The sequence below is a fragment of the Aquarana catesbeiana genome, linkage group LG05 (genome assembly GCF_042186555.1).
Source record: "Aquarana catesbeiana isolate 2022-GZ linkage group LG05, ASM4218655v1, whole genome shotgun sequence".
Lineage (NCBI taxonomy): Eukaryota > Metazoa > Chordata > Amphibia > Anura > Ranidae > Aquarana > Aquarana catesbeiana.
The window spans coordinates 495,727,994-495,752,595 of NC_133328.1; the positions used below are offsets into that span (position 1 = coordinate 495,727,994).

The following is a 24,602-nucleotide window of genomic DNA, read 5'->3' on the forward strand; positions in this document are numbered from 1 at the left end:
TTTAGACGACGTGGTTACCCGATATGAACACTGGAACACACCTACACCATTGCGAGGGCAAAAAATAGGGAAGACCTTTTGAAAAAACCCTGGCAATCCCGGTGTAGATATGGTAACAAACCAGCTTTAGTCACTCCATATACTCAGGAGTTTCATCAGATTGGAGATATAGTTAACAGGTACTTGCCATTCTTGTTTGAGGATGAGTTACTGTCAGGGATTCTGCGTGATGGGATAATTATCATACCAAGTAAAGCCCGTTCTTTGGTTAGTACCCTCTCTCCCAGCTTCTTTCATTCTGCACCTAGACAAACCACGACCTGGTTACACTTCAAAGAAAACTTTAAATGTGGTGCCAGGGATTGCCCCTGCTGTCCCCACATTCTTGGGGGTCAAGAAGTCTCATCAAGTAGTAACAACATAATTTTCATTTAAAACATTTTTTCAACTGTAATACAACTTATGTCATTTATGTAATTACATATAAATCCTCTAGGGCCCAATATGTGGGACGCACCACTCGTAGGTTACGGGAACACCTTAGCGACATTAGAGTGGGCAAATCTACCAAAGTAGCAACATGTTAATAGACATCACGATGGCAATGGCAGTTTAGTTTCTGTGCAGGTTGTGGAAAAATTCAAACTTCCAGCTAGGGGTGGTGATCTGTTCAGACTATTATTCAGGAAGGCGGGGTATTGGATTTATTTATGTACCCGCATTCCTTTTGGTATGAATTATGAATGGGATGTTTCCCACTATTTCGAAAAGGCTATTGTTTAGTTTGGATCCTGCACCTCCACCCTGCCTTGTTTGAATAGAGGATATAGTCACTGTCCTTTTTTTTGGAAATGATATATAAAGTGTATCCACATTTTGTACATATGAGCATGACCACTACATTTATATTGGGTAGTTGCTTTGTATATCTTTAAATATCCCCCTTTTTTACTTTTACATTTACTATAGGAATCAATCATTATGGATGTTTCTCTGTTATATATGACTTCTATCTATATATATTTATTGTTGTCAAATTTTTGACATTTATTGATTATTGGCTGGTATTCATCACCTTTTGATTGGTAGCCCCCCCTTTGGTGTTCTTTGAGTGGATTTATCAAGAGTGTGAGGGATATAGTGTAGTTGGTAGCGACTACCTACTTTTTATTGCAAATATATTCACGGTCAAAAGATATTTTCAAATGTTTATATATTCATATTTCAGTTTAATTATTGATGTTGCTTATTTTCATTATGGTTTTGTTATATTTTATTTTTAGTGTTGTTATTTTTTGCATTTTTGTTTTTATTTATACAGTATTTCACGAAAGTGAGTACACCCCTCACATTTTTGTAAATATTTTATTATATCTTTTCATGTGACAGCACTGAAGAAATGACACTTTGCTACAATGTAAAGTAGTGAGTGTACAGCTTGTATAACAGTGTAAATTTGCTGTCCCCTCAAAATAACTCAACATACAGCCATTAATGTCTAAACCGCTGGGAACAAAAGTGAGTACACCCCTAAGTGAAAATGTCCAAATTGGGCCAATTAGCCATTTTCCCTCCCCTCCCCCCGGTGTCGTGTGACTCGTTAGTGTTACAAGGTCTCAGTTGTAAATGGGGAGCAGGTGTGTTTAAATTTGGTGTTTTCGCTCTCACTCTCTCATACTGGTCACTGGAAGTTCAACATGGCACCTCATGGCAGAACTCTAAGGATCTAAAAATGAGAATTGTTGCTCTACATAAAGATGGCCTAGGCTATAAGAAGGATTGCCAAGACCCTGAAACTGAGCTGCAGCACGGTGGCCAAGACCATACAGCAGTTTGACAGGACAGGTTCCACTCAGAACAGGCCTCGCCATGGTCGACTAAAGAAGTTGAGTGCACGTCCTCGGTGTCATATCCAGAGGTTGTCTTTGGACAATAGATGTATGAGTGCTGCAAGCATTGCTGCAGAGCTTGAAGGGGTGGGAGGTCAGTCTGTCAGTGCTCAGACCATACGCCGCACACTGCATCAAATTGGTCTGTGTGGCTGTTGTCCCAGAAGGAAGCCTCTTCTTAAGATGATGCACAAGAAAGCCCGCAAACAGTTTGCTGAAGACAAACAGACTAGGGACATGGATTACTGGAACCATGTCCTGTGGTCTGATGAGACCAAGATAAACTTATTTGGTTCAGATGGTGTCAAGCGTGTGTGAGACAACCAGGTGAGGAGTACAAAGACAAGTGTGTCTTGTCTACAATCAAACATGGTGTTGGGAGAGTCATGGTCTAGGGCTGCATGAGTGCTGCCGGCACTGGGGAGCTACAGTTCATTGAGGGAACCATGAATGCCAAGATGTACTGTGACATACTGAAGCAGAGCATGATCCCCTCCCTTCGGAGACTGGGCCGCAGGGCAGTATTCCAACATGACAAAGACCCCAAACACACCTCCAAGATGACCACTGCCTTGTTAAAAAAGCTGAGGGTAAAGGTGATGGACTGGCCAAGCATGTCTCCAGATCTAAACGCTATTGAGCATCTGTGGGACATCCTCAAATGGAAGGTGGAGGAGCACAAGTTCTCTAACATCCACCAGCTTAGTGATGTCATGGAGGAGTGGAAGAGGACTCCAGTGGTAACCTGTAAAGTTCTGGTGAACTCCATGCCCAAGAGGGTTAAGGCAGTGCTGGAAAATAATGGTGGCCACACAAAATATTAACACTTTGGGCCCAATTTGGACATTTTCACTTAGGGGTGTACTCACTTTTGTTGCCAGCGATTTAGACATTAATGGCTGTGTGTTGAGTTATTTTGAGGGGACAGCAAATTTACACTGTTTTACAAGCAGTACACTCACTCATTTACATGGTATCAAAGTGTCATTTCTTCAGTGTTGTCACATGAAAAGATATAATAAAATATTTACAAAAATGTGAGGGGTGTACTCACTTTTGTGAGATACTGTATATATATTTATATATAACTTTTCCAGGAGTACCTAACTTTGGATGGATTTTACTGCCTGTTTAAATGGTAATATGGTTGGGTTATTTCTATAGAATATGTACAATGAGTGCATCCATAAGTTATTCACAGCGCTTCACTTTTTCTACATTTTGTTTATTTACAGCCTTATGCCAAAATGGATTAAATTCATTATTTTCTCAAAATCCAACAAACAATACCTCATAATGACAACGTGAAAGAAGTTTGTTTGAAATCTTTGTAAATGTATTAAAAATAAAAAATGCAAAAATCATATGTACATAAGTATTTACAGCCTTTGCCATGAAACTCAAAATTGAGCTCAGGTGCATCCTGTTTCCACTGATCATCCTTGAGATGTTTCTACAACTTGATTGGAGTCCACCTGTGGTAAATTCAGTTGATTGGACATGATTTGGAAAGGCACACACCTGTCTATATCAGGTCCCACAGTTAACAGTGCATGTCAGACCACAAACCAAGCCATGGAGTCCAAGGAATTGTCTGTAGACCTAGGATTGTATTGAGGCACAGGTCTAGGAAAGGGTACCAAAATATTTCTGCAGCATTGAATGTCCCAATGAGCACAGTGACCTCCCTTATTCGTAAATGGAAGACGTTTGGAACCACCAGGACTCTTCCTAGAGAGGGCCGCCTGGCCAAACTGAGCGGTCGAGGGAGAAGGGCCTTCGTCAGGGAGGTGACCAAGAACCCGATAGCCACTCTGACAGGGCACAAGCGTTTCTCTGTGAGAGAGGAGAACTTTCAAGAAGAACAATCATTTCTGCAGCACTCCACCAATCAGGCATGTATGGCCAGACAGAAGCCACTCTTCAGTAAAAGGCACATGACAGCCCACCTGGAGTTTGCCAAAAGGCACCTGAAGGACTCTCAAACCGTGAGAAACAAAGTTCTCTGGTCTGATGAAACAAAGATTGAACTCTTTAGCCTGAATGGCAAGCGTCATGTCTGGAGGAAACTAGGCACACAGCCAAGATAACAAAAGAGTGGCTACGGGACAGCGAATGTCCTTGAGTGGCCCAGTCAGAGCCCAGACTTGAACCCGATTGAACATCTCTGGTGAGATCTGAAAATGGCTGTGCACCAACGGTCCCCATCCAACTTGATGGAGCTTGAGAGGTCCTGCAAAGAAGAATAGGAGAAACTGCCCAAAAATAGGTGTGCCGAGCTTGTAGCATCATACTCAAAAAGGCTTGAGGCTGTAATTGGTGCCAAAGTTGCTTCAACAAAGTATTGAGCAAAGGCTGTAAATACTTATGTACTTGTATTTTTTTTCATTTTTTATTTTAATAAATTTGCAAAGATTTAAAACTTCTTTCATGTTGTCATTATGGGGTATTATTTGTAGAATTATGAGGAAAATAATGAACTTCATCTATTTTGAAATAAGGCTGGAACACAACAAAATGTATAAAAAGTGAAGCGCTGAGAATACATTCTGGATGCACTGTATGCCGTATGTTACTTTTTTGTTTTTGTTTTATGATGTTGGTTCCAATTATCTTTTCATGTATGTGTATATGTGCATATGATTGATTGATCCCACCTGTTGACTTGTCTTAAGTGAGTATTTCCCACCTGCGGTAATTAGTAATGAGTAAGCATGACTATGTGAAACATGTCTACTGAGCACTTTTGGATCTTATGTGTATAATGTTTCATCTTTTTATGGATCTTTGATAAAGCTATTATTTTCAATCCCTGGATGCGCTGTCACCTTTCTCTTTTTCCATGGACAACTGTGGCTGCAGGCCAGGCAGGCACCCGGGTTTTTACAGCAGTACGTGAGATCTCGCAGGCTGCTTGTGAGCGGTGTGTACCCAGCTCTTTCTTCCAACTCAATATAAAACCCTACGGACTAAGGCTGGGATGCTATTAAAGTTCATGAGCGTGTAAAGGCAGGTGTCACAATACTTTTGACAATATAGTGTACTTGTTGGGGGCTGTGCCATGTAATATTTTCTGTATGGTTTACTCCTAATGGTGTTTAAACCACCAAGTACTGACCACTTGGTTACTTACATAATTTTCCATAAGACAGACAGTGAGGAATCTACAATTGTGTTCGGAATTGGTGAACTATAGCTAGCTTTCCATAAAGTTCTTCCTAAGCATGTGTATCACAGTAAAGTTGACAGGCAAATAGGTGCATTCAAAAATCATTTTGGCTACCTTGACCTTTAGCAGTATTTTCAGTATGAGCAATATAATGTAATGTCATTTTCAAGTACACTTTCATTTACAGTTATTGTGTATTCCCAAAACCTTCTGAAGGTTTGAACTAGAAATAGTAATAACTATTTTTTTGTTGTTGCTATTATTAATGTGCAGCATTTATGACAAGCTATTTTTTTATTTGATCTGACATCTCTAAACTGACTACAGCTTTGGTTGTCAGAGTTTATATTGTTGCTATGGGTTACTGCACATTGCACATCATCTGTCTTATTAATTAATACTGGTAATATATTAATACTGGCAGAATTTCAAATACAGTCAAATCAAACAATTTCATACTTACGATGCTTTGTTTCTGCACCTTCTGTCTGGTCTGTAATTGTATGTTATAATCTTCATCCTCTCTTTTCATACGCTGTGTGTATGATTCGGCTTCTTTCAATAGCTGTGCAGAGGTATCTTTTACATTGTTCAGCTGCAACTCCTGTAGATTATAATTTTGCCTTAAAAAAGCAAAAAGTTGGTATTATTAAATATGTTTGAATCGTACCAGCATTTTGTATGAATGGATCTTGATAATGAAACAAATGCTAATAATTCAAGCAAACAAATCTGAAACTTTTTTAAACAAACATTCTGATTAATTTGGTGGACTGAAGCAATCAGTTAAACTACTGCTTTGTAACCAGCTGAAATCCCTGGTGATCACAGGGTCATCAGACATAAAGTCCTCATTGGAAGATGTCCCCTCTATTCCTGTTCTGATGTAAACCCAAAATTTGGGATTCTATTTCATTTTCACTTTCAGTGATAACAGTCACCAGGACAAAAAGGTAAAGAGGGTGAAGTTCCCTAACAGGAACACAGACAATAATAAAGCATACTGATAGGTGTTCTAAACTCTCTCCACTCTATTTAAAACAAACATTTTCAGTTATACTTTAAATCCTAGGCTCAACCCCAATCTACCACATAAAAGTCGATTCACACTGATTACTGCAAGAAAATTTTGTTTTAAAAAAAATGCATTACATTAGTTTGCCCTTGTGTTGCAAACCAGCTGTTCTGTCATTGAAACTAACAAGATTGATTCCATATTCCTGATGTTAAGAAATACACACGGCTGAATATCAGGCGGCATTGCCCACTTCAATAGAAACCGGCCGACATTCGGCCCGTGCGTACGGCGGCCGGCCTGACAGAATCCGGTCGCTCAGCTGGCTTCCGTCGAAGAGGCATGACTGAAAAAGGTATGCCGATTGGCACCCAATCAGTGCTCTCAGCCAACGGCTGACCGATGCATTCTGGCGGGGGAGTGCCCCCGTGTGAGAACACAATAGCACAGCAGGAGAGATCACTGTACTAACATTGTCTTGTTATTACAGCGGCTCCTCCTGTGCTCTTCCATTTTTTTTTTTTTCGTTGAGCCTGCTGTGTTGAATGCAAAAAAATAAGCATGTACCAGGCCTTGTACTTTTACTTAGACTTGGCAACTATGTCTGGTGTGCATGCATCGCTATTACTACCTCTCCACTATGCCCTTTATCTCCCCATTCTGTCCAGTGCCGCCTACAAATCCCCTTTAAGTCAAAAGCATCCTCAGTCTATGTAGCCTACTTTTGTAATTTTTTGCTAATCTCCAATAAAGACTGACAAAGTAAACCTAGAATTCTCATCACAATGTATCATTTAGTTTTTCCTTAACATAAAAAAAAAAACACCCAAGTGCAAAAAGCAGGTTTGAATGATAGGATTTGTTAGATAGTTGCATAAATAATTAAAAAACATAAATGGAGGAAAAAAATAAAAGCATGCAATAAAACATCATTTGTGGTTTGAAAAAGAGCATTGGTGATCTGCTGAATGACAGCAAATCACTGGTATATTAACAGAAGTTAAAAAAAGCTTTTCTTAAATTAACTTTTAAATTATTTTTGTAAAAACAAAAATCACAATTAAATGTCACTTAATCGGCACAGAAAAGTAGAGATAACTTACTCCAGTGTTACAATTGCTTTCTGAGTTGACTTCATGGTATTCTGAATAACATTCCCATATAATATTAGATCTTGTGTTGATTTCTGAAATTGTAGTACACGCTCAATTGTATTCTTTAATTCTTCAGAAACCTCTGATATTTTCATCTGAAGGGAGAAAAATGTAATATAAGACTAGTGATAATATTATAGATCAAAATTATATTATAAATAGATACAGCAAACACTGACCACCACCTTGCGAACTTGAGGTTTCTTAATATTGTGTATCCTTACATTTAGATTGTCTATAATTTAAGGACCAGTAGGCTTCTCCAAAGAGTTTCTTGGGCATATAAATGCATAGAGCACCGGTTGTATACCTTCACTGGACTTACATGTAAATTCTAACAACTTTATTTAAACTAAAGAACATGGGAAGAATGTCGGGAGACATATGTTGGTTATAAAAAGAACAATCTGTGTGTATGTCAGTCTGTCCGGCAGAAGCCGACCGTTCAGCCAGGTTCTGTTGGACGTGCATGCTGGAAAATCAGCAGTCGATCGACTCCTGATCAGCCCTCTCGGCCAATGGCAGAGAGTGCTGATTGGAGTATTCTGGCGGTGGGAAGGGAGGTGTCAGAACACAACAGATCAGCGGGGGAGATTGCTGGACTAATCTTGCATGGTTAGTGCATCGTCTCTGACCGGAGGTAACAGGTTTTTTTTTTTTTTGTGCAACCTGAAACTTAATATTATGCACGAGGGCTGCCACTGATTGAGGCCGACTGTTAAAACCCAAATTCACTTTAAGATAAAATTGCAAAAATGCATTGCCCGCCACTTCTTAAAATAGAAAAACAGCCTTTTCTGCAATACTCACCCCTTTTGCAGACCTGTCCCTTGAAAATGTTCTCTCCTGACAGCTGCCACCCAGCATTATATAACCCACTTCCAGTTCGCCCAGGGCATCAATGCCTCCTACCCCCGAGTGTGTATCATTGCTGCCCTAGGTTCTCTGCACTTCTGAATAGGGATGAGCTGAACACCCTCCTGTTCGGTTTGCAGCAGAACATGCGAACAGGCAAAAAATTTGGCAAGAAGGCACGAACACCGTTAAAGTCTATGGGACACGAACATGAATAAACAAAAGTGCTCATTTTAAAGGCTTATATGCCAGTTTTTGTCATAAAAAGTGTTTGGGGACCCGGGTCCTGCCCCAAGGGACATGTATCAATGCAAAAAAAATTGTTTATGGTTACGTAAATGGGTGACCCCGCCCTCTGACGCCACGGGGACTTCCCTATCAATCGGGTACATCACCGAGTGGCCCCACCCTCAGTTATATAAGAACTGTCACAAACAAGAAGCGTCACACAGCAGGAGCCTCCCATTGAGGTGGATCGATCTCGGCTTTCTATTTTTTTTTCTTTTTCGGTCCGGGCGGTGTAATAGAAGAATATGAATGGACATTGTGGGACATTTTTATTTTGTAATAAAGGACTTGTCCCCAAGCTGTGTCTTGTCGTTTTTTAACATTTTGACATTTTTTTTGTGAAATTTGTACCCTGTTACCATTTCACACAGGGGGGGAGGCCGGGATTTGGGGTCCCCTTGTTAAAGGGGGCTTCCAGATTCCGATAAGCCCTCCGCCCGCATACCCCCACAAGCACCGGGCAAGGGTTGTGGGGATGAGGCCCTTGTCTCCATCAACATGGGGACAAGGTGTTTTGGGGGGCTACCCCAAAGCACCCTCCCCATGTTGAGGGCATGTGGCCTGGTACGGTTCAGGAGGGGGGGGCGGTCTCTCGTGCTCCCCTCTTTTCCTGCGGCCTGCCAGGTTGCGTGCTCGGATAAGGGTCTGATATGGATTTTGAGGGGGACCCCTATGCCATTTTTAAAAAAAAATTGTGCAGTGTTCCCCTTAAAATCCATACCAGACCTGAAGGGTCTGGTATGGATTACATATCAGTCCTTGTCCCATGATGGAGTTTACAGTTTAATGTCATACTCATACATGCAAGTTTAGTCACATCAACTTATAACTCTGTTATTGGGACATTTATGAACCACACACACACTAAGGAACCCCTCACACAGACTATTTTCCTCTTGGGATTTGAACACCAGACTGCAAGACAACACTAACCATTTGAGTGTCAATACTGTATATAAACTTGTATGAGGTATTTTAACCACTTCAATACCAGGCCCAGGCCAATTACCTGCCCAGGCCAATTTTCAGTTTTCACCGCTGTCACACTTTGAATGACAATTACTCAGTCATGCAACACTGTACCCAAACTACATTTTTATAATTTTGTTCACACACCCAGAGCTTTCTTTTGGTGGTATTAGTCACCACTGGGGGTTTTTTTTACTAAATAAATGAAAAAAGACCAAAAATTTTGAACAAAAAAAACATGTTTTTCTTTGTTTATGTTGTTTTGCAAATAGATTGTTCTTCAAAAATTTCAGCCAAAATGTATTCTGCTACATTTCTTTGGTGAAAACAACCCAAATCAGTGTATATTATTTGGTCTGCAGATAAGTTATACAGTCCACAAACTGACAGCCCATCTCATTTCTTGAGGCCTAAAAATGTCAGGACAGTACAGATAGCCCCAAAATGACCTTTTTGGAATGCAGACAGTCCAAGGTATTTAGTAAGAGGCATGGCGAGCGTTTTGAAGTTGTAATTTTTTGTCATAATTTTTTTTTGTACATACTGTCACCAGTGCAGTACAGTGTCATATAACTGGTGTAGTGACTGGTACGAAAAAATAATATACTTTTTTCAAATTTTTTTATTTTGTAATATATATATATATACACACACACACACATTGTATTATTTTTTAACACACTTTAACCAGAGCAATTTAATGTTACCATAGTAACACTGTACTACTCTGAGGAAGTGATCAGCATTTTTTTTACAATGAATTTCATTGCTATAAGCAAGCATTTTACAGAATGAAATTGATTTATTCAGTTTGTTTTGTTTAGCTGTGATTGGCCACAGCTGATCACATGGTACAGCTGGTGACAGATCGCGCCCTGATGAAAGTCCCGCCCAGTTGTCATTGTAAGAAGAGTGGTTAACGGGTTATTTATCAAAATGTTCAATTCACGTACCTAAATGCAGCATATGTTTGAAATTATTTAGCTACAAGTCCAGAAAAATACCTTTTAATCTGCCCAAAAAATCCAGTGAGTTCCTAACTTCCCATAGTGAATAGACGATGCCGCCCCCAGCGAAATGTGCAGGGATATACTTATGTTTTGTTGATTTTGCCTGGGCATAAGCTTCAACTATTGCAAGTTTTTTGATCTTATGAATTTATACTTTTGCTATGATAAATGGGTATTTTATTTCTACCTTGAATGGCTTAAATTCCCCCCCCCCCCCATAGAATCTATCATCACCAGTCAGAAACCAGTGATACCAATGATCAGTGAAAAAAACATCTGATCATTTTTAATATCATAATTAACTTTTAAACACATTTATTGAAAAAAATGTTTATTTTTTTCCAATACATGTTTAATGTATTGGAAATTTGAATATGATCAGTTGGGATGGGCAATACATATTATAGCTTTTAAGACACAAGTAAAAATGAGCCCCAGTGTTTTATCCACTGAAACCAACCAAATCGTATTTTTTTAACCTGCACTAAAAATCTGATTGCTTGCTATGGGCAATATAAACGCTTCCCTCTAGTTTTTATAAACTTGCAATATTCATCTATATATAAGCGTATGAATTCAGGTTTTCTTCCATTATCAGTATTAGTCATGTTATGTGATTTTATATTGAAAACATGCTTAGTACAGTAATGAATTTCACAATAATACTGCTCTCTGGAATTAAATACAAAGTCTTTTATATGAGAAAAGTGCAAATGTGTTTTTTGTGTTTTTGGGGGTTTTACTGACACATTAATAGCAAGGTCTGAAGATGTTACAAATAATTCTGTCTTGCAGCTGATACAATCTTGTAACTAATAGACTGGCTGAGATTACCCATCATTTACAAGAAGGTGCCATCTGCTGAGCAAAAGTGTAATAAGCAAGCAATTTCAATTATATGTGAAATCTTTTTCTTTCTTTATTGATTTTCTCTGTCGTTTTCCTAAAGCCCCGAAGCAATCCACACTAGTTTGGCAAGTGAACAGAACAGCCGTGTCTCCAGTGACCCCAATATCAATTTTGCTTTTTATTCTACCCTCTCTTAAGGCTATGGGCCTAATAGACTACGTCAAGCAAGAGAAGGAAAACTACTATATACATCCAAGGCAACTGACTAGAAATGGCAGGCTTCTCGTGAGAGCCTAATATAATATTTTCAGAATTGACCTATGCACTTTAAACCAGGGATGGGCATCCTTCAGCACCACAGCACTTAATCAGCTATCGAACATTTCCCATGGAGCACATGTTAGGCACTGGGAGGATGTAGATCACTAACGGTTGGCAGGAAACTTTTTACACACATATAGAACAGCTATTGTGTATTTTCATATATATGTATATTGGCCTTGTTAGTGTAAGAAAAGATATCTAATGTCATACAGCACAATTTCGATTTCTGCAGAATAAAGATTTTATTATTTTTTTCTTTTAATTGTACAAGTGTAATTCCACTACATTATGTCTATAAAGCATAGTTTAAAGGGTAACTCTACTTTTGTTGAGAAAAAAAGCATCCCTCTCTGGGTGATCTATGCATATTACAAGGATTTTAACAAACTTTGTTGCAGATTCCTACCCTTTGTTATTCTGAAGAAATTCCTCTGTGTTTCTCTGTGCCCATATGGGAAAGTGAGTCTAATAGGGGTGGTTTCATAATTATCAATCAGCTGCTGCATCTGCAGAACACTAGAGAGGAACTTTGCAGGGTCTGCATCCCTTTAGGTGTGTTCCTATTGGGAGTATCTCACCAAAAATTACATTTTTGTTCCAGGGGATACCTGAAATCTGACTTATATCTTAGTGCAGACTTCTGGGAAAATCAGTGCCAATCACACAAGCAAGAAATTATGTTTCTGGGGACGTTCTGTACACACTCTGTGTACAGATCACCTCCAGGTTCCATATTGCAATTTACAGAAACTTATAGAGCTGCAGATTGAAAAGAAAAGGTAATTTTTAATAAAATTCAATTACAATATGACGTGTGTTACAATTGTAAACGCTATATTATTTTTTCTTTGTTCGCAATTTTTTCCCCCATGAAAGTGGAGTTACCCTTTAAAAGAACATGGAAATTCACATACAAACTAAAACCTTGGACAAATGAATACAAATTAAAGAGACAAATTAACTTGTTCATTCAAAGTGACAGTGTGCCCTGATATACCCCTACCTAATACTTATCTATCCGTGCTCTCTCCACAATTCCCTGCTGCAGAAATGTACCCTGACAGTAAGTTCCAGTGTAAATAGTGCTGCGCTAATTGTAAACCAATATAATAAGCAATATATCCCATCAATTCAGTAATTAACATATGACTAATGGTGACAACCAAAAACATTTTTTATGACCGATGCAAAAAAATAAAAAATAAAACATAGTGAGAATAATAATTATAATAATTCACAAAAGCAGATTGCATGCGGTATTTAGATGTTTTTCCAAATACCGCATGCGATCCTAAAAATGTCAACTCACTATTGCTTTATGCGGTATTTACCACATAAAGCAAAAACACTTGGTAAATATCACATTGTACAGCTTTAACCACCTCCCACCCGGCCACTGAACATATACGGCCGGGTGGGTTCAGCAACGTCCCTCAGAAGGAGGGGAATCACGTGTGTGGGTGCCCACACAGCGGTGTGATCCCGCTGAGCTCATGTCGAACACGGCGCATCTCCGATCGGCAGGAGGGCTCTGTGGTTGGCCCTCCTGAACACGTGATGGCTGTGTCCAATCACAGCCATCATGTGATGTAAATAGAGAGCCGGTTGCTCTGCTCTCCTCACACGGAAGTTGTCAGTGAGGAGAGGAAAGCGGATCGCTGCAGCCGGCCGGTGATCAGTGAGTATGAGCTGTTTTTTACAGCTTTTTACACACTCATCATCGGCCCAGTGTCCCCACACAGTGTCCCCACACAATGTCCCCAAAATAGTGTCTCCAAAACACTCTCACCACACACATGTCACAGTAAAAACACCTGTCCCCCCACATATGTAACAGTAAAATCATATGTCCCAATGATGATCTGCACACATATGTCCGTGATCATCTGCGCACATCTGTACATAATCATCTGCGTACATATGTCCGTGATCACACAAACCAATTATTATACACTTAACGGGTTTTTTTTTTTCCAAAGACATGTAGCAGAATACATTTTGGCTTAAATTTATGACAAAATTACATTTTATTGGATTTCCACCAAAAGACAGCTCTATTGATGTGAACAAAATGATAAAAATTTCATTTGGGTACAGTGTTGCATGACCGCGCAATTCTCATTGAAAGTGCAAGAGCGCAGAAAGCTGAAAATTGGCCTGGGAAGGACGGGGGTGAAAGTGCCCTGTATTGAAGTGGTTAAAGTCAATTCACAAAAGGAAATTAATTAATTAATTAATGCGGTAATTAAAGTGGAAGTAAACCCATTGATTTAACCATTTAAAAACACAGTTACATTTTCAGCACGTGCCGGAAATGTAATTGTCACATTGGATGTGCTCTCACCAAACTGTCCAATGGCTGGTGTCAACACTGATCACATGTGCAGCACCATGGCAGTCGAAGATCAAACAGAGGCCAAGATGGTGATAGGAGGGTTTACTTCCACTTTAAGTAGTTGTCCAGGCATGTGATATTTAAGAAACATGTTTGATTTTCCCTGGTTGCTAAGGAGTGGGCGGACGCTGCCGCGTCCTTAATGACCATGACTCATCTGCTGTCAGCGGGGTTCCCTGATGACAGCAGAATGTAAACAAAAAATGGCATGGGGTTCCGGCTTAAAATCCATACCAGACCCGAGCATGCAGCCTCGCAGGCCAGGAAAGGGGGTGGGGTGGGCGAACACCCCCCCTTGTACCTCACAAGGCCACATGCTCTCAACATGGGGGGTGCATTGGGGGCAGGAAGACTCCCCCTCAACCACCTTGTCGCCATGTTGATGAGGACAAGAGCCTCTTCCCCACAAGAGGGCCCCCAGATCCCGCCCTCCCCCATGTGAATAAACATGGGGTACATAGTACAGAGCAACTGAAAAAAGGACCATTGTGCAGTATTCTTTATGAAAACTTAAATAAAAACAATCCCAAGTGGGCACTTACAGTAAAAGGACTTATTTGCCAGCATCAAATACAGATGTGTTGCCAGAAATAGGCTAAGATGGCCCCCATGTCCTACTTTCTGGACTCTCTAGTGTTCTTTCCACATGCCAGAGGTGACGTAAGCAGGTGTGACATCATAGTCAATAGCCCCGACCAATGCGTTTTGTCTCCACTAGACGTTGTCAGGGACAGATGTTCATCCCGCCCTCCCCCTATGTGAATGAGTATGGGCTACAGTGTTACGAGAAATAGGCTAAGATGGCTCCCGATGCCCTACTTCCTACTTCCTGGAATCTCCAATGTGCGCTCCACACACCAGAGGTGACGTAGGCAGGTGTGACATCACAGTCAATAGCCCCGACCAAAGCGTTTCATCTCCACTAGACGTTGTCAGGGACAGATGTTCATCGTGCACCCTCTGCCTCCTAATATATGCTCTTCTTATAATTCATTGGTATACCTAATCATCCCGCCATGTGGAGTTGGGTCCTGGTGCCTCTTTGTCCCCCAGGCTTTGTAATTGGACGCCCTATGATCTGCCATATTGATTGCTGTCCTACTATTATATAGGGTCCTGAGGAAGCCAGAATTGATGAAACGTTAACCTGTATTTTAATGCATACAGTAAAATGTATTATGTTTTATAACTTTGAGTGGTCTCCCATATTGAGCCAATAAAGTCTGGTTCCTTCTAGGTTGGGGTTGAGTTAGTCAACTTGCATTTTTATGTTTTCCACTATCTGTACCCCTCCCTTCCCCTTTCCCCTACACTTACCTGACTCCTCCATCTATCCAGTGCTTTGCCCATCTGCAGAGTTTGTCTCTCTTCTCCCTGTTCTCATGGACTTTGCTGAGAGCAGCAGCAACCATGGGCTCCTGCTGCTGTCAGTCAAATCCCCTGAGGAGGGAGAGAGGGGTGGAGCCGCACCACGCTGTATGAGTCTAAAGATGCACACCCACGTGTCTTGTGCAATGCCCTTGGACAAAATAGGTAAGTATATCTTTGCACTGCACTTTGACAAGTTGGTCATTGAGAAATAAATACTATTCATTTTTGTTTTAAGCATTCTCATTTTACAACCTTTTTCAGAAGTGGCTACAATCTTTGCAGGATACTGCACATAATTGTATAGAAAGTTCAAGCACACTTGAAGGATAATACACTTTGGGGCTGATTTACTAAAACTGGAAAGTGCAAAATCTGGTGTAGCTGTGCATGGTAGCCAAGCAGCTTCTAATTTGCTTAATTAAGCTTTGACAAAAAAATGGAAGCTGATTGGTTTCTATGCAGAGCTGCACCAGATTTTGCACTCTCCAGTTTTAGTAAATCAACCCCTTTGACTCTGCTTACATGGTTGTGGTGTGGTAATGTGCTTTTTACGTGTGTTGATGCAATACGATTCTGGATTTCTGGATGGTACTCAATGCACCTTCTCAACACATGTACATTCTTTCCTTTCCATGCAGTAGTAGAGCAGCCAAAATGCTGTCCAGGATTTGGTATCCCAAAAAATGTTGTGTCTGTATCCATCCTTTATAATTACCATACATCTAAAGGAGAAGCTTTTATTGCATTGTGAAAAAAAACCCATCAGCTATAAGATATGTCTTAGTACAGGCCTATTTTAAATGTTTTACTTTCCTTCCATGTGTCTAAATGTTAGAGGCAAAGGACTTCATAAACCTCTTTTTCATAGAAAGAATTATTACTTTACTGGAAATGCACTGGGGGTTAGGTTATGTAACCAGAGAAAAAGTGCTTTTATGGGGCCTAAAGAATCCCTGTATATACAATGTGCTATCTCACCAAAACTCAAATATTCTATTTTATTTACAATATCAGTTTAGTGCTCCAAATTTCAATAATTTTCCTATGCACTTGTTAGCAAAATTTCCTTATTAAAGATTATTAAAGCTCCTACTGTGTTTACTGATATGGGTATATTTTAATATTTTAGAAGGAGTTGTAAATTATGCAAAATACACAAAAATGTACATTATATTCAATTATAATTTGTGCCTAATGTGATGACCAAAATTTCATGGCAATCATTATGCTGCTTGTCAATGATCTAATCATTTGTGTTGCAGAATCTTCCTTGTATATAGAAATGCCAAAAAAATGATATGCCCCTTTACCTGTGTAATGTTTAATTGTTGCTCCAGTGTTCTTTTTTGGTACCCTAACTGCTGTCTGTTCGTACTGAACTTCTCATCACATTGCTCCTTCTTCTGGCGAATACTACTAAGCTCCTAGAAAAAACAAATGCATAAAAGAATTATTAATGAATGATATACGTGTCTACAATGCAACTTAACTCAATGTAGTGAGTACAAGAGCCAGCTAGACCAGATTGAGCTAAATTACAAAAATAGAGCACACTTTTAAAAACCTGTACTAGAAAGCTGACTTCTGGAACACAAGATCAGCAGTTTAGAATACATGTATTACACCTACCAATACCACATTTGTTGAATGGAATCTTCACTCATTTCCAGAGTTACGGTTGCCACTGATATTCAGCATCTAATACTTTTAGATGTGTCAGATGCCTGCATCTTCACACTGCAATTCTTTCTTGAGCAGAACTTGATCCTTCCCATGCTTCTAAAAGCTAGCAAATCCATGTTGTGCAAGGTTTACTATTGCACCTGGAAAGCATAGTTTGCCTGGTGCAAGATGAGAAAATGTCACCCCAGGAATGTGCAAAGTCTAGGTTCAAGGTTCAGGATCTAACTAAACTTCACAGAGTCTGGACAGTCAAGCAGACATTGTGGGGTGTATTTACTACAATTGGAGAGTGCAAAATCTGGTGAAGCTCTGCATAGAAACCAATCAGCTTCCATTTTTTTTTTTGCCTAAGATTAATTGAACAAACTGAAGTTAGAAGCTGATTGGTTACCTGCATAGCTACGTCAGATTCCGGGTGCTACAGTTTTAGTAAATCTCCCCCTGTGCAGAACTGTATCATACGAAACAAAAATTCTTTGAACAAGGAGACAGGAATGGCAGACTGTTGCCAATGATGTCCCACCATGACACCCCGAGTACCGTGATTCCTGAACTCACCTCCCCCGCAGGTGAGGCCATCTCTTCTCCAGAGGCAATTTTACTAGAGTTCCATGACTTTTATCAATCCCTTTATACCACAACATTAACCACGGGTCTGGATCCAGAGGGGTTGGAACTCCTTCTGGATCTGATAGCCCTTGGCTGGCTCTCCAACTTGGAGAGATCCCATCTAGTTGCCCCAATTACCGCTGAGGAGGTTCTTGCTGTGATTAATTCCCTGTCCACTGGCAAGGCTCCTGACCCGGATGGTCTTCCGGTAGATTTCTACTTAGCACATGCCAGCATGTTGGCTCCCCGGATGGCTGCCCTATTTACTCATTGCCTGGAGCAGGGCTCTCTCCCACCCTCCATGGCACACGCGCATGTTATTCTCATTCCTAAGACTGGTAAAGATCCAAAGTTATGTGCATCTTATAGACCCATAGCTCTTCTTAACAATGACCTCAAAATTCTAACTAAGCTCCTCACTGCTAGACTTAACCCCTTACTTCCCTCCCTCATAGACTCGGATCAGACCGGTTTCATGACCCACAAATCTACAGATATTAACCTTCGTAGATTGTTCACTAATCTTCATGCAAGGTATTACAATCAGAGTACCAGAGTAGTCGCCCCTCTCGATATTGAGAAGGCGTTCGAGTCAATAGAGTGGCCTTTCCTGTGGGAGATTCTGCGGAGAATGGGATTCCCCCTGGTGTTTATCCAATGGTTGCAGACTATATATCATTCCCCAACAGCTGCCATTCGTCTGGGGGGTCGTCTTTCTCCTGTTTTTGAGCTTGCTAGGGGTACGCGGCAGGGCTGTCCTCTCTCTCTGGCCCTTTTTGCCATGGAATCAGTGGCTGAGGCACTACGTGTCTCGCCACACATTAAGGGACTTCGTCTGGCCTGGCTGAAGGAGAGGGTGGCCCTGTATGCAGATGACCTCCTCCTTTTTCTAAACAACACCGGCACCTCTCTGCAAGGAGCATTGTTGGACCTAGGAAAATTTTCGGAGGTGACAGGGCTTAAGGTCAATTGGTCAAAGTCGCAATTGCTTGCCAATGATGGAGATGCTAAAAGGGAGGCTTGGGCCTCTCTTCAGTTACAATGGGTGGACGAATTTACATACTTGGGGGTACGTATTTCGAGGAATGTGACTGACTTCATTCCACTGAACTTGTCCCCAGTAGTCAATTCAGTCAAAGCCAAGCTGAAAGCATGGGAGAATCTTCCTCTGTCCCTGTTGGGTCGTATCAACCTTAGCAAAATGAAAATCCTTCCCAAGTTTACATATTTGTTTCGTAACTCCCCTCAGTGGATCCCTAAATCATTTTTTACCCATCTAAATAAAATTTTCTCCTCCTTTCTATGGGGCCCACGTCATCCCCGCTTAAAATTAACCACTCTAATGCGCCCTTGTTCGCAGGGGTGCCTGGCGTTCCCGGACTGCCACAAGTATTACATTGCAGCTCAATTGGTCACTGCATTCTGGAGGCTTGTTCCAGACAGATCCAACTCGACCTGGGCCATGGAAGCTGTGGTGTTATGGTCTGTGGAGGCTTTGTCGAACCTCCTTTTGCGGGGTCCAAAGGCTCCGTATGACCTGACCCCTTCTATGTGTACCACCCTTAGGGCCTGGCGGGAGGGCTTGGCATCACATCACCTTTTCAAAATTCAAGATCCTGTGGTGTCGACCAAGTACCATATCAAAGCTCTCTCAGATGTCACCTTGGACCTCTTGATCTTCCCATTCGATCATTTAATATCTCACCACAATGTCCCGCCCTCGCACAAATTCAGATATCTTCAGCTGTCCCATGCTTTCAGGGCCCAGTTTCCAGCAGGCGAGGGCAGGTGGTGCAGTCTGACTTGGAACGGATTTTGCGCTTTGACTGCACCAGCAAGCCCACCTCCGTGCTCTACGCACATCTCCTCCGGGTCTCATCTCCTGAGTTGTCCAGGCTCCGTCAGCAATGGGGCTAAGACGTTCCGGAGCTAGACTCCAAGGACTGGGAGGATGTATGGGACTTCCCATTTAAAATACTGGTTTCCTTGAGAGATCACCTCATTCAGTACAAGACTGTCCATAGAGCGTATCTCACTCCCGCTCGGGTGCACAGGATGAGGTCTTCCCTCTCCCCAGAGTGCTGACGGTGTGACCATGCTTCAGGGAACTACATTCACATCTTCTGGTGCTGCCCGGTAATTTCAGTTTTTTGGTCAGAAATCCTTATGGAGGTGAATGACCTACTAAGTATCTCTATTGTCCCATCCCCAAGAATATGCCTGTTGGGACTGGTGGAGGACCTGGTACCCAGGGTTGCTGAGAGAACCCTGTTGGGTCTCTTGCTGTTCTATGCCAGGAAGTCCATCGTCCTATGCTGGAAGCGGAAAACTCCTCCCTCTATAGGTCTATGGAAAACACTGGTCAATAATGTGATACCCCTATACAAAGATACCTATATTCATAGAGGTTGTCCAAAACAATATGACAGGGTCTGGTCTAAGTGGTTGGCGGAACCCTCCACTGCTGCAGCAGACTAGGAGGTTTCTCGCTATCTGATGACCTCCCTTGAAGTCCTGATAAACCAACTCTTGCCAGCACAGTAACTTAGGTGAACTAGTTAACTATCAACTTACCCCTGGATCGTGAGCCAGGTCTGCACATGGATGATGGTATATTCTGGTAGTCGCAAATAATCGAACATTTCTTGGTTCCGTTATGCTGACTTGCGACCCCTGCGCAGGTCCCACTCCTGATGTTAGCCAGATGTTGGCTGTATTGTTGTATGTTTGTTTTGTCTATGTGTTTGCTATAAGCAAAATAAAAAGATTTTCAAAAAAAAAAATCTCTCCCTGTGTGTCTTTACCAACTGTTTACCAGATTTTACCAACTGTTCTCTTAGCAGGAAATTGTCCAGATATCCTACAATCTGTATGTCCTTTGAGTGTAAAAAGGCCAGCACCATAGCTTGGACCTTGGTGATCCCAAGGTGCACAAAAAAAGACCAAAATGGAGGACTATAAATTGAGTGTTGTGTGCCATAGCAAATAATAGGTAGCGCTGTTATGTTGTAAAAATGGGCAAATGTAAAGGGAAGCTATGACGAACCTGCTAGATTCCATGTAAATGAATGCAAACAATGACCTCTTTAACATCCAGTATGGGGGGAATGCCCCCTTTGCCTTAGGGAACAGTGAGGAGGTAGTAGACTAGAAACTTTAAACTATTGCAATGACTCCTTTAACTAGGAGGTCTGACAGGGCAACATGGAGATCTGATTGTCTTTGTAGAAAGGTTGGAAGATTTAACATGATGCAGGTAGAATCAGTGATTGAAATTCTAACCTGTAGCCCCCAGACACCATATCTTTTACTCAGGCATTAGAGATGTTGTCAGTCCCAATGTCTGCAAAGGCTAACAGATGTCCCCTACTTTGGAAAGTGGGGGTATCACCTCTCTACTAATAGGACTTGTCTCAGTAGGCAAATTCTTCTTTACCTTCTGTGCTGTAGACTTTACAGAAAGTGAGAGAACATCTTTACAATGTGAGGGAAATTCCCTTTTACACAATTGTCATGAGAACAAGTGTCCCTGTTGAAAAATTTCCTCTCTATTTCTATTTTAGCAGCAACTCAAAATTTTGGATATACGCTTAGTTTCATTCCCAGGGACATAGGTGATCTGGGTATTTAGAAAGGGATTTTCCCTAACACACTGCAATTAAAACCTGACTGTGGTTCTCATCAACACTATATCCAAATTAAAAAAAGTCTTGTCTTTAGATTACTTTATATTTTTTATTGTGATCTTTGTCCCAATTTTGGTGATTTCCTTCACTTTCTATAGAGACAGGAAGTGATTTAAACTCTTCCCAGTGAGGACAGACTGCAGCAGCTCTCTCCACGCTCTCTCTCCTCAAAGGAAAGAGAGATAAATCGCAGATCGCTGACATTACCAATAAAAACATTAAAAAATAAATAAAAGTACATAAATCTATCCCCTATTTTGTAGACGCTATAACTTTTGTGCAAACCAATCAATATACACTTATTGCGATTTTTTAAAAAAATATGTAGAAGAATACATATTGGCCTAAACTGATGAATACACTTGTTTTTATATACATATTTTTTTTATATGTATTATACCAGAAAGTTAAAATTTTTTTTTTTTTTTAATTACCTGTCTTTTTTTGTTTATAGCGCAAAAAATAAAAACCGCAGAGGTGATCAAATACCACCAAAAGAAAGCTCTATTTGTGGGAAAAAAGGACCTCAGTCTTGTTTTGGTAGAACGTTGCACGACCGCGTAATTGTCTGTTAAAACGATGCAGTGCTGTATTTCAAAAAATGGCCTGGTCATTAAGGGGGTAAATCCTTCCCGGGGCTGAAGTGGTTAAACATGTTAAAAAAAAAAAGTGGTTGGGGAGGAAAATAATTTTTAAACCTAAACATTTTACCTCTTATATTTTGATTGTCACTATCTATACAACTGCCTTTAACAAGAAGAATATTTGCTAATTTGAAAACAAAGTAGAAATAAGATTCACAGCTGAAGACAGAGATCTATTTCTCAATCCCCACCCCTTTACTCTACAAGACTAATGATGTGATCTTTGTCACTTTTTACTTCTATATTTTACTGGGGGAAGGGCCTACAACATTACTCACTGACACCACCATTATCCAAAGGCTACAAAGTAAAACTAAATTGCATCCACTAATGTTTTATGTTTGTCTGATTACATGACTGTGAAATAAAAATATCTTGCTTGCGATATGCTTGGTACAAACACTGATCTATACCCATGGTTACAAATCTTCATAAATGGTTGATCTATACAAATGGTTAAAAAAAGGCATCAAAAACAACCAAATGCAACGACAAAAATAAAATAAAAGTAGCAGACTTGATGAATCATTTGTTCTTTTACTGCCATTGCACTTTATTGTTTTTTTTTATCTTTACAAAAGCAGTGAAGGCCAACTAAGATCAAACTGGGGATGATTTACTAAAGGTCTGCCAGACCAGAAAACCTGTACTTGCTTTGACTTCAGTCACTTGGTTGTTTTGTGTCTGCAAAATTAGACCCTTTAACACACTGCAAGATACTATCCTAATTCTAGTGGCAGTGCTATGTTAGCAGATGGGAAGCTCTCTGCCCTTTATCACCACCCTGTTATATGCATCTGCACTGAAATATGACATATCCATGGAGCAATGTTAGAGAAACGCTGTCAAAAGAACTCAACACAAATTCGAACTGTCAGATGAGGCCACAAAGTGCTCTTCTAATGTCAACTTTAATCTGTTTGGAAATTTCAAACCAGCACAGGGAACTCAACTTTACAGTGTGCCAGGCTAAAGTTCAACTTTTAACTAAAGGTACACAAAATCACTATGACAGATCTGTGCCAAAGTTAAGTTAGTTTTAGGGATTAGGTTAGAGTTTGTGTGAGAGTCAAGGGTTTGGGGTTAAAGTAAGAGTTAAGGTGTTTAACCACCTAAGCTCTCGTACCTTTATACCTAGTATGGGCCAAGCAATTTTTACATTTTCACTCTGGGCCTGTTTGTTAGGCAAGAAGAATTATTACTTAACAAACCAATAAAAGCATACCAAAACAATACATACATTATTATTTGAGGAATAGGCTCTTTTTTGGCAATATTGCCTTCCAAAAATGTTTTTCGTCTATGCAATCTATAGACAAAAAGATTTCCCTTCATTTACTATCCAGAAGTTAAATTAAGGAGTCCAGTTCAAATATTTTTTTTTTTTTTTTTGTTTTGTTTTTTCCTAGTAGTAGTTTACTGATGTTTTCATTACATAGCATGACAGATTATTTACAAATGAAGAAAAGGGCTCTTTTTTTCACTTTTGCACTTTTTTTTTGCAGCATTGAAAAAAAACAAAGAAAATGAATGAGAAAAAGAAATTAAGGGTAAACCAAAAAAAGGAACTCAAATCTGCAGAAAAATAATAGCTAAGGGGGATAATGGAAGGAGGAAGTTATTTAGAGCTGACTAGGGTTAACTAGGGGTTAAAACAAGATAAAATAGGTGAATATTATTTTTAGAAATACATTTTTACATGTAAGGTTTCTTTACAGCGGATTTTCAACCTCAAATTAAAAGTCCCTCCTGTCCATACCTCCTCTGCTCCGCTTCCTCAATATTTGAGTTTTTTTAAATTTTACACTTTTTTCTGAAAAAGGGTTTGGTCCCGCCTCCAATACACGTCATTTGCCTAGGAGAATGATGGGTACTATGCCTGCTGTGCCTCCTGGAATATGTACATCACATATCCCAGGAGGCCTTAGTGTTTTTCTCACAGAAGAAAAGTGGAGCGGGCCTAGCAATGCGTCATTGGGAGGCTCGCTGGCTGAAGCCGGAAGACCAGGTGGACTTCCTAATGATGTCACACATGGCGGCACAAGACCCCAGCAGTGAGCAGGGCTTAATAAAAAAAAGTGGGAGTGGGAAGGTGAAGAGCTTTAACTGATGTCATATGCAGATCAAAGGTCACACCTTTGAGCTACATAAGAAAGTTAAAGTGGTTGTAAACCCTTACAAATACCCAACAAAGTGACTGGCCTTAGGTGATACACAGAGATTAAATAAATCCTCCTACATAAGTTGTACCTGTTTATCTGCAGCCTTCTCTTTCTACACCACTTGCTGACCAGGCCTTTTTTTTTTAAATAAAATCTTTATTTTTACACATAGAAAAGTGTTACAATTATATCATGAAGTAATTCATACTAGTATATCACATCAATTAAATTTCTTGTCCTTATCATAGTTAGTACTATTTACTATTTTACATTTACTCATTATTTTATCTTAGAAAATGGTTCAGCAATCTTCTAATAAAAATCTATAAACAACTGGACAGCGATGTGAGCAGACGTGTGTGAGTGAAGCTCCGCTCGTGGCAGATCCTTCTATACACATCCTGCAGCCTAAAACCCTGCTTTTCTCCCCTGACCTGGCCGAGCCTGCCGCTGAGACCGGGACCGATATGTCTCCACCGAAAAGGAACACAGCCTCCTCGTCTCTCGACCGATACAGACGGACTGAGCGG

The 24,602-nt window shown here is 40.4% G+C and overlaps 1 protein-coding gene across 8 annotated transcripts in view; it reads right to left on the bottom strand.

The window, feature by feature from the left end:
* Window positions 1-24,602, bottom strand: part of CCDC178 (coiled-coil domain containing 178) — a 476,741-nt gene that overhangs the window by 324,140 nt on the left and 127,999 nt on the right. For all 8 annotated transcript variants that reach the window (XM_073631538.1, XM_073631535.1, XM_073631531.1 and 5 more), the window contains exons 15-17: window positions 16,599-16,712; window positions 7,177-7,322; window positions 5,522-5,681 (exon numbers count right to left, since the gene is read on the bottom strand). In XM_073631538.1, the coding sequence (XP_073487639.1) occupies window positions 5,522-5,681; window positions 7,177-7,322; window positions 16,599-16,712 (420 nt within the window). The remainder of the gene's footprint in view (window positions 1-5,521; window positions 5,682-7,176; window positions 7,323-16,598; window positions 16,713-24,602) is intronic.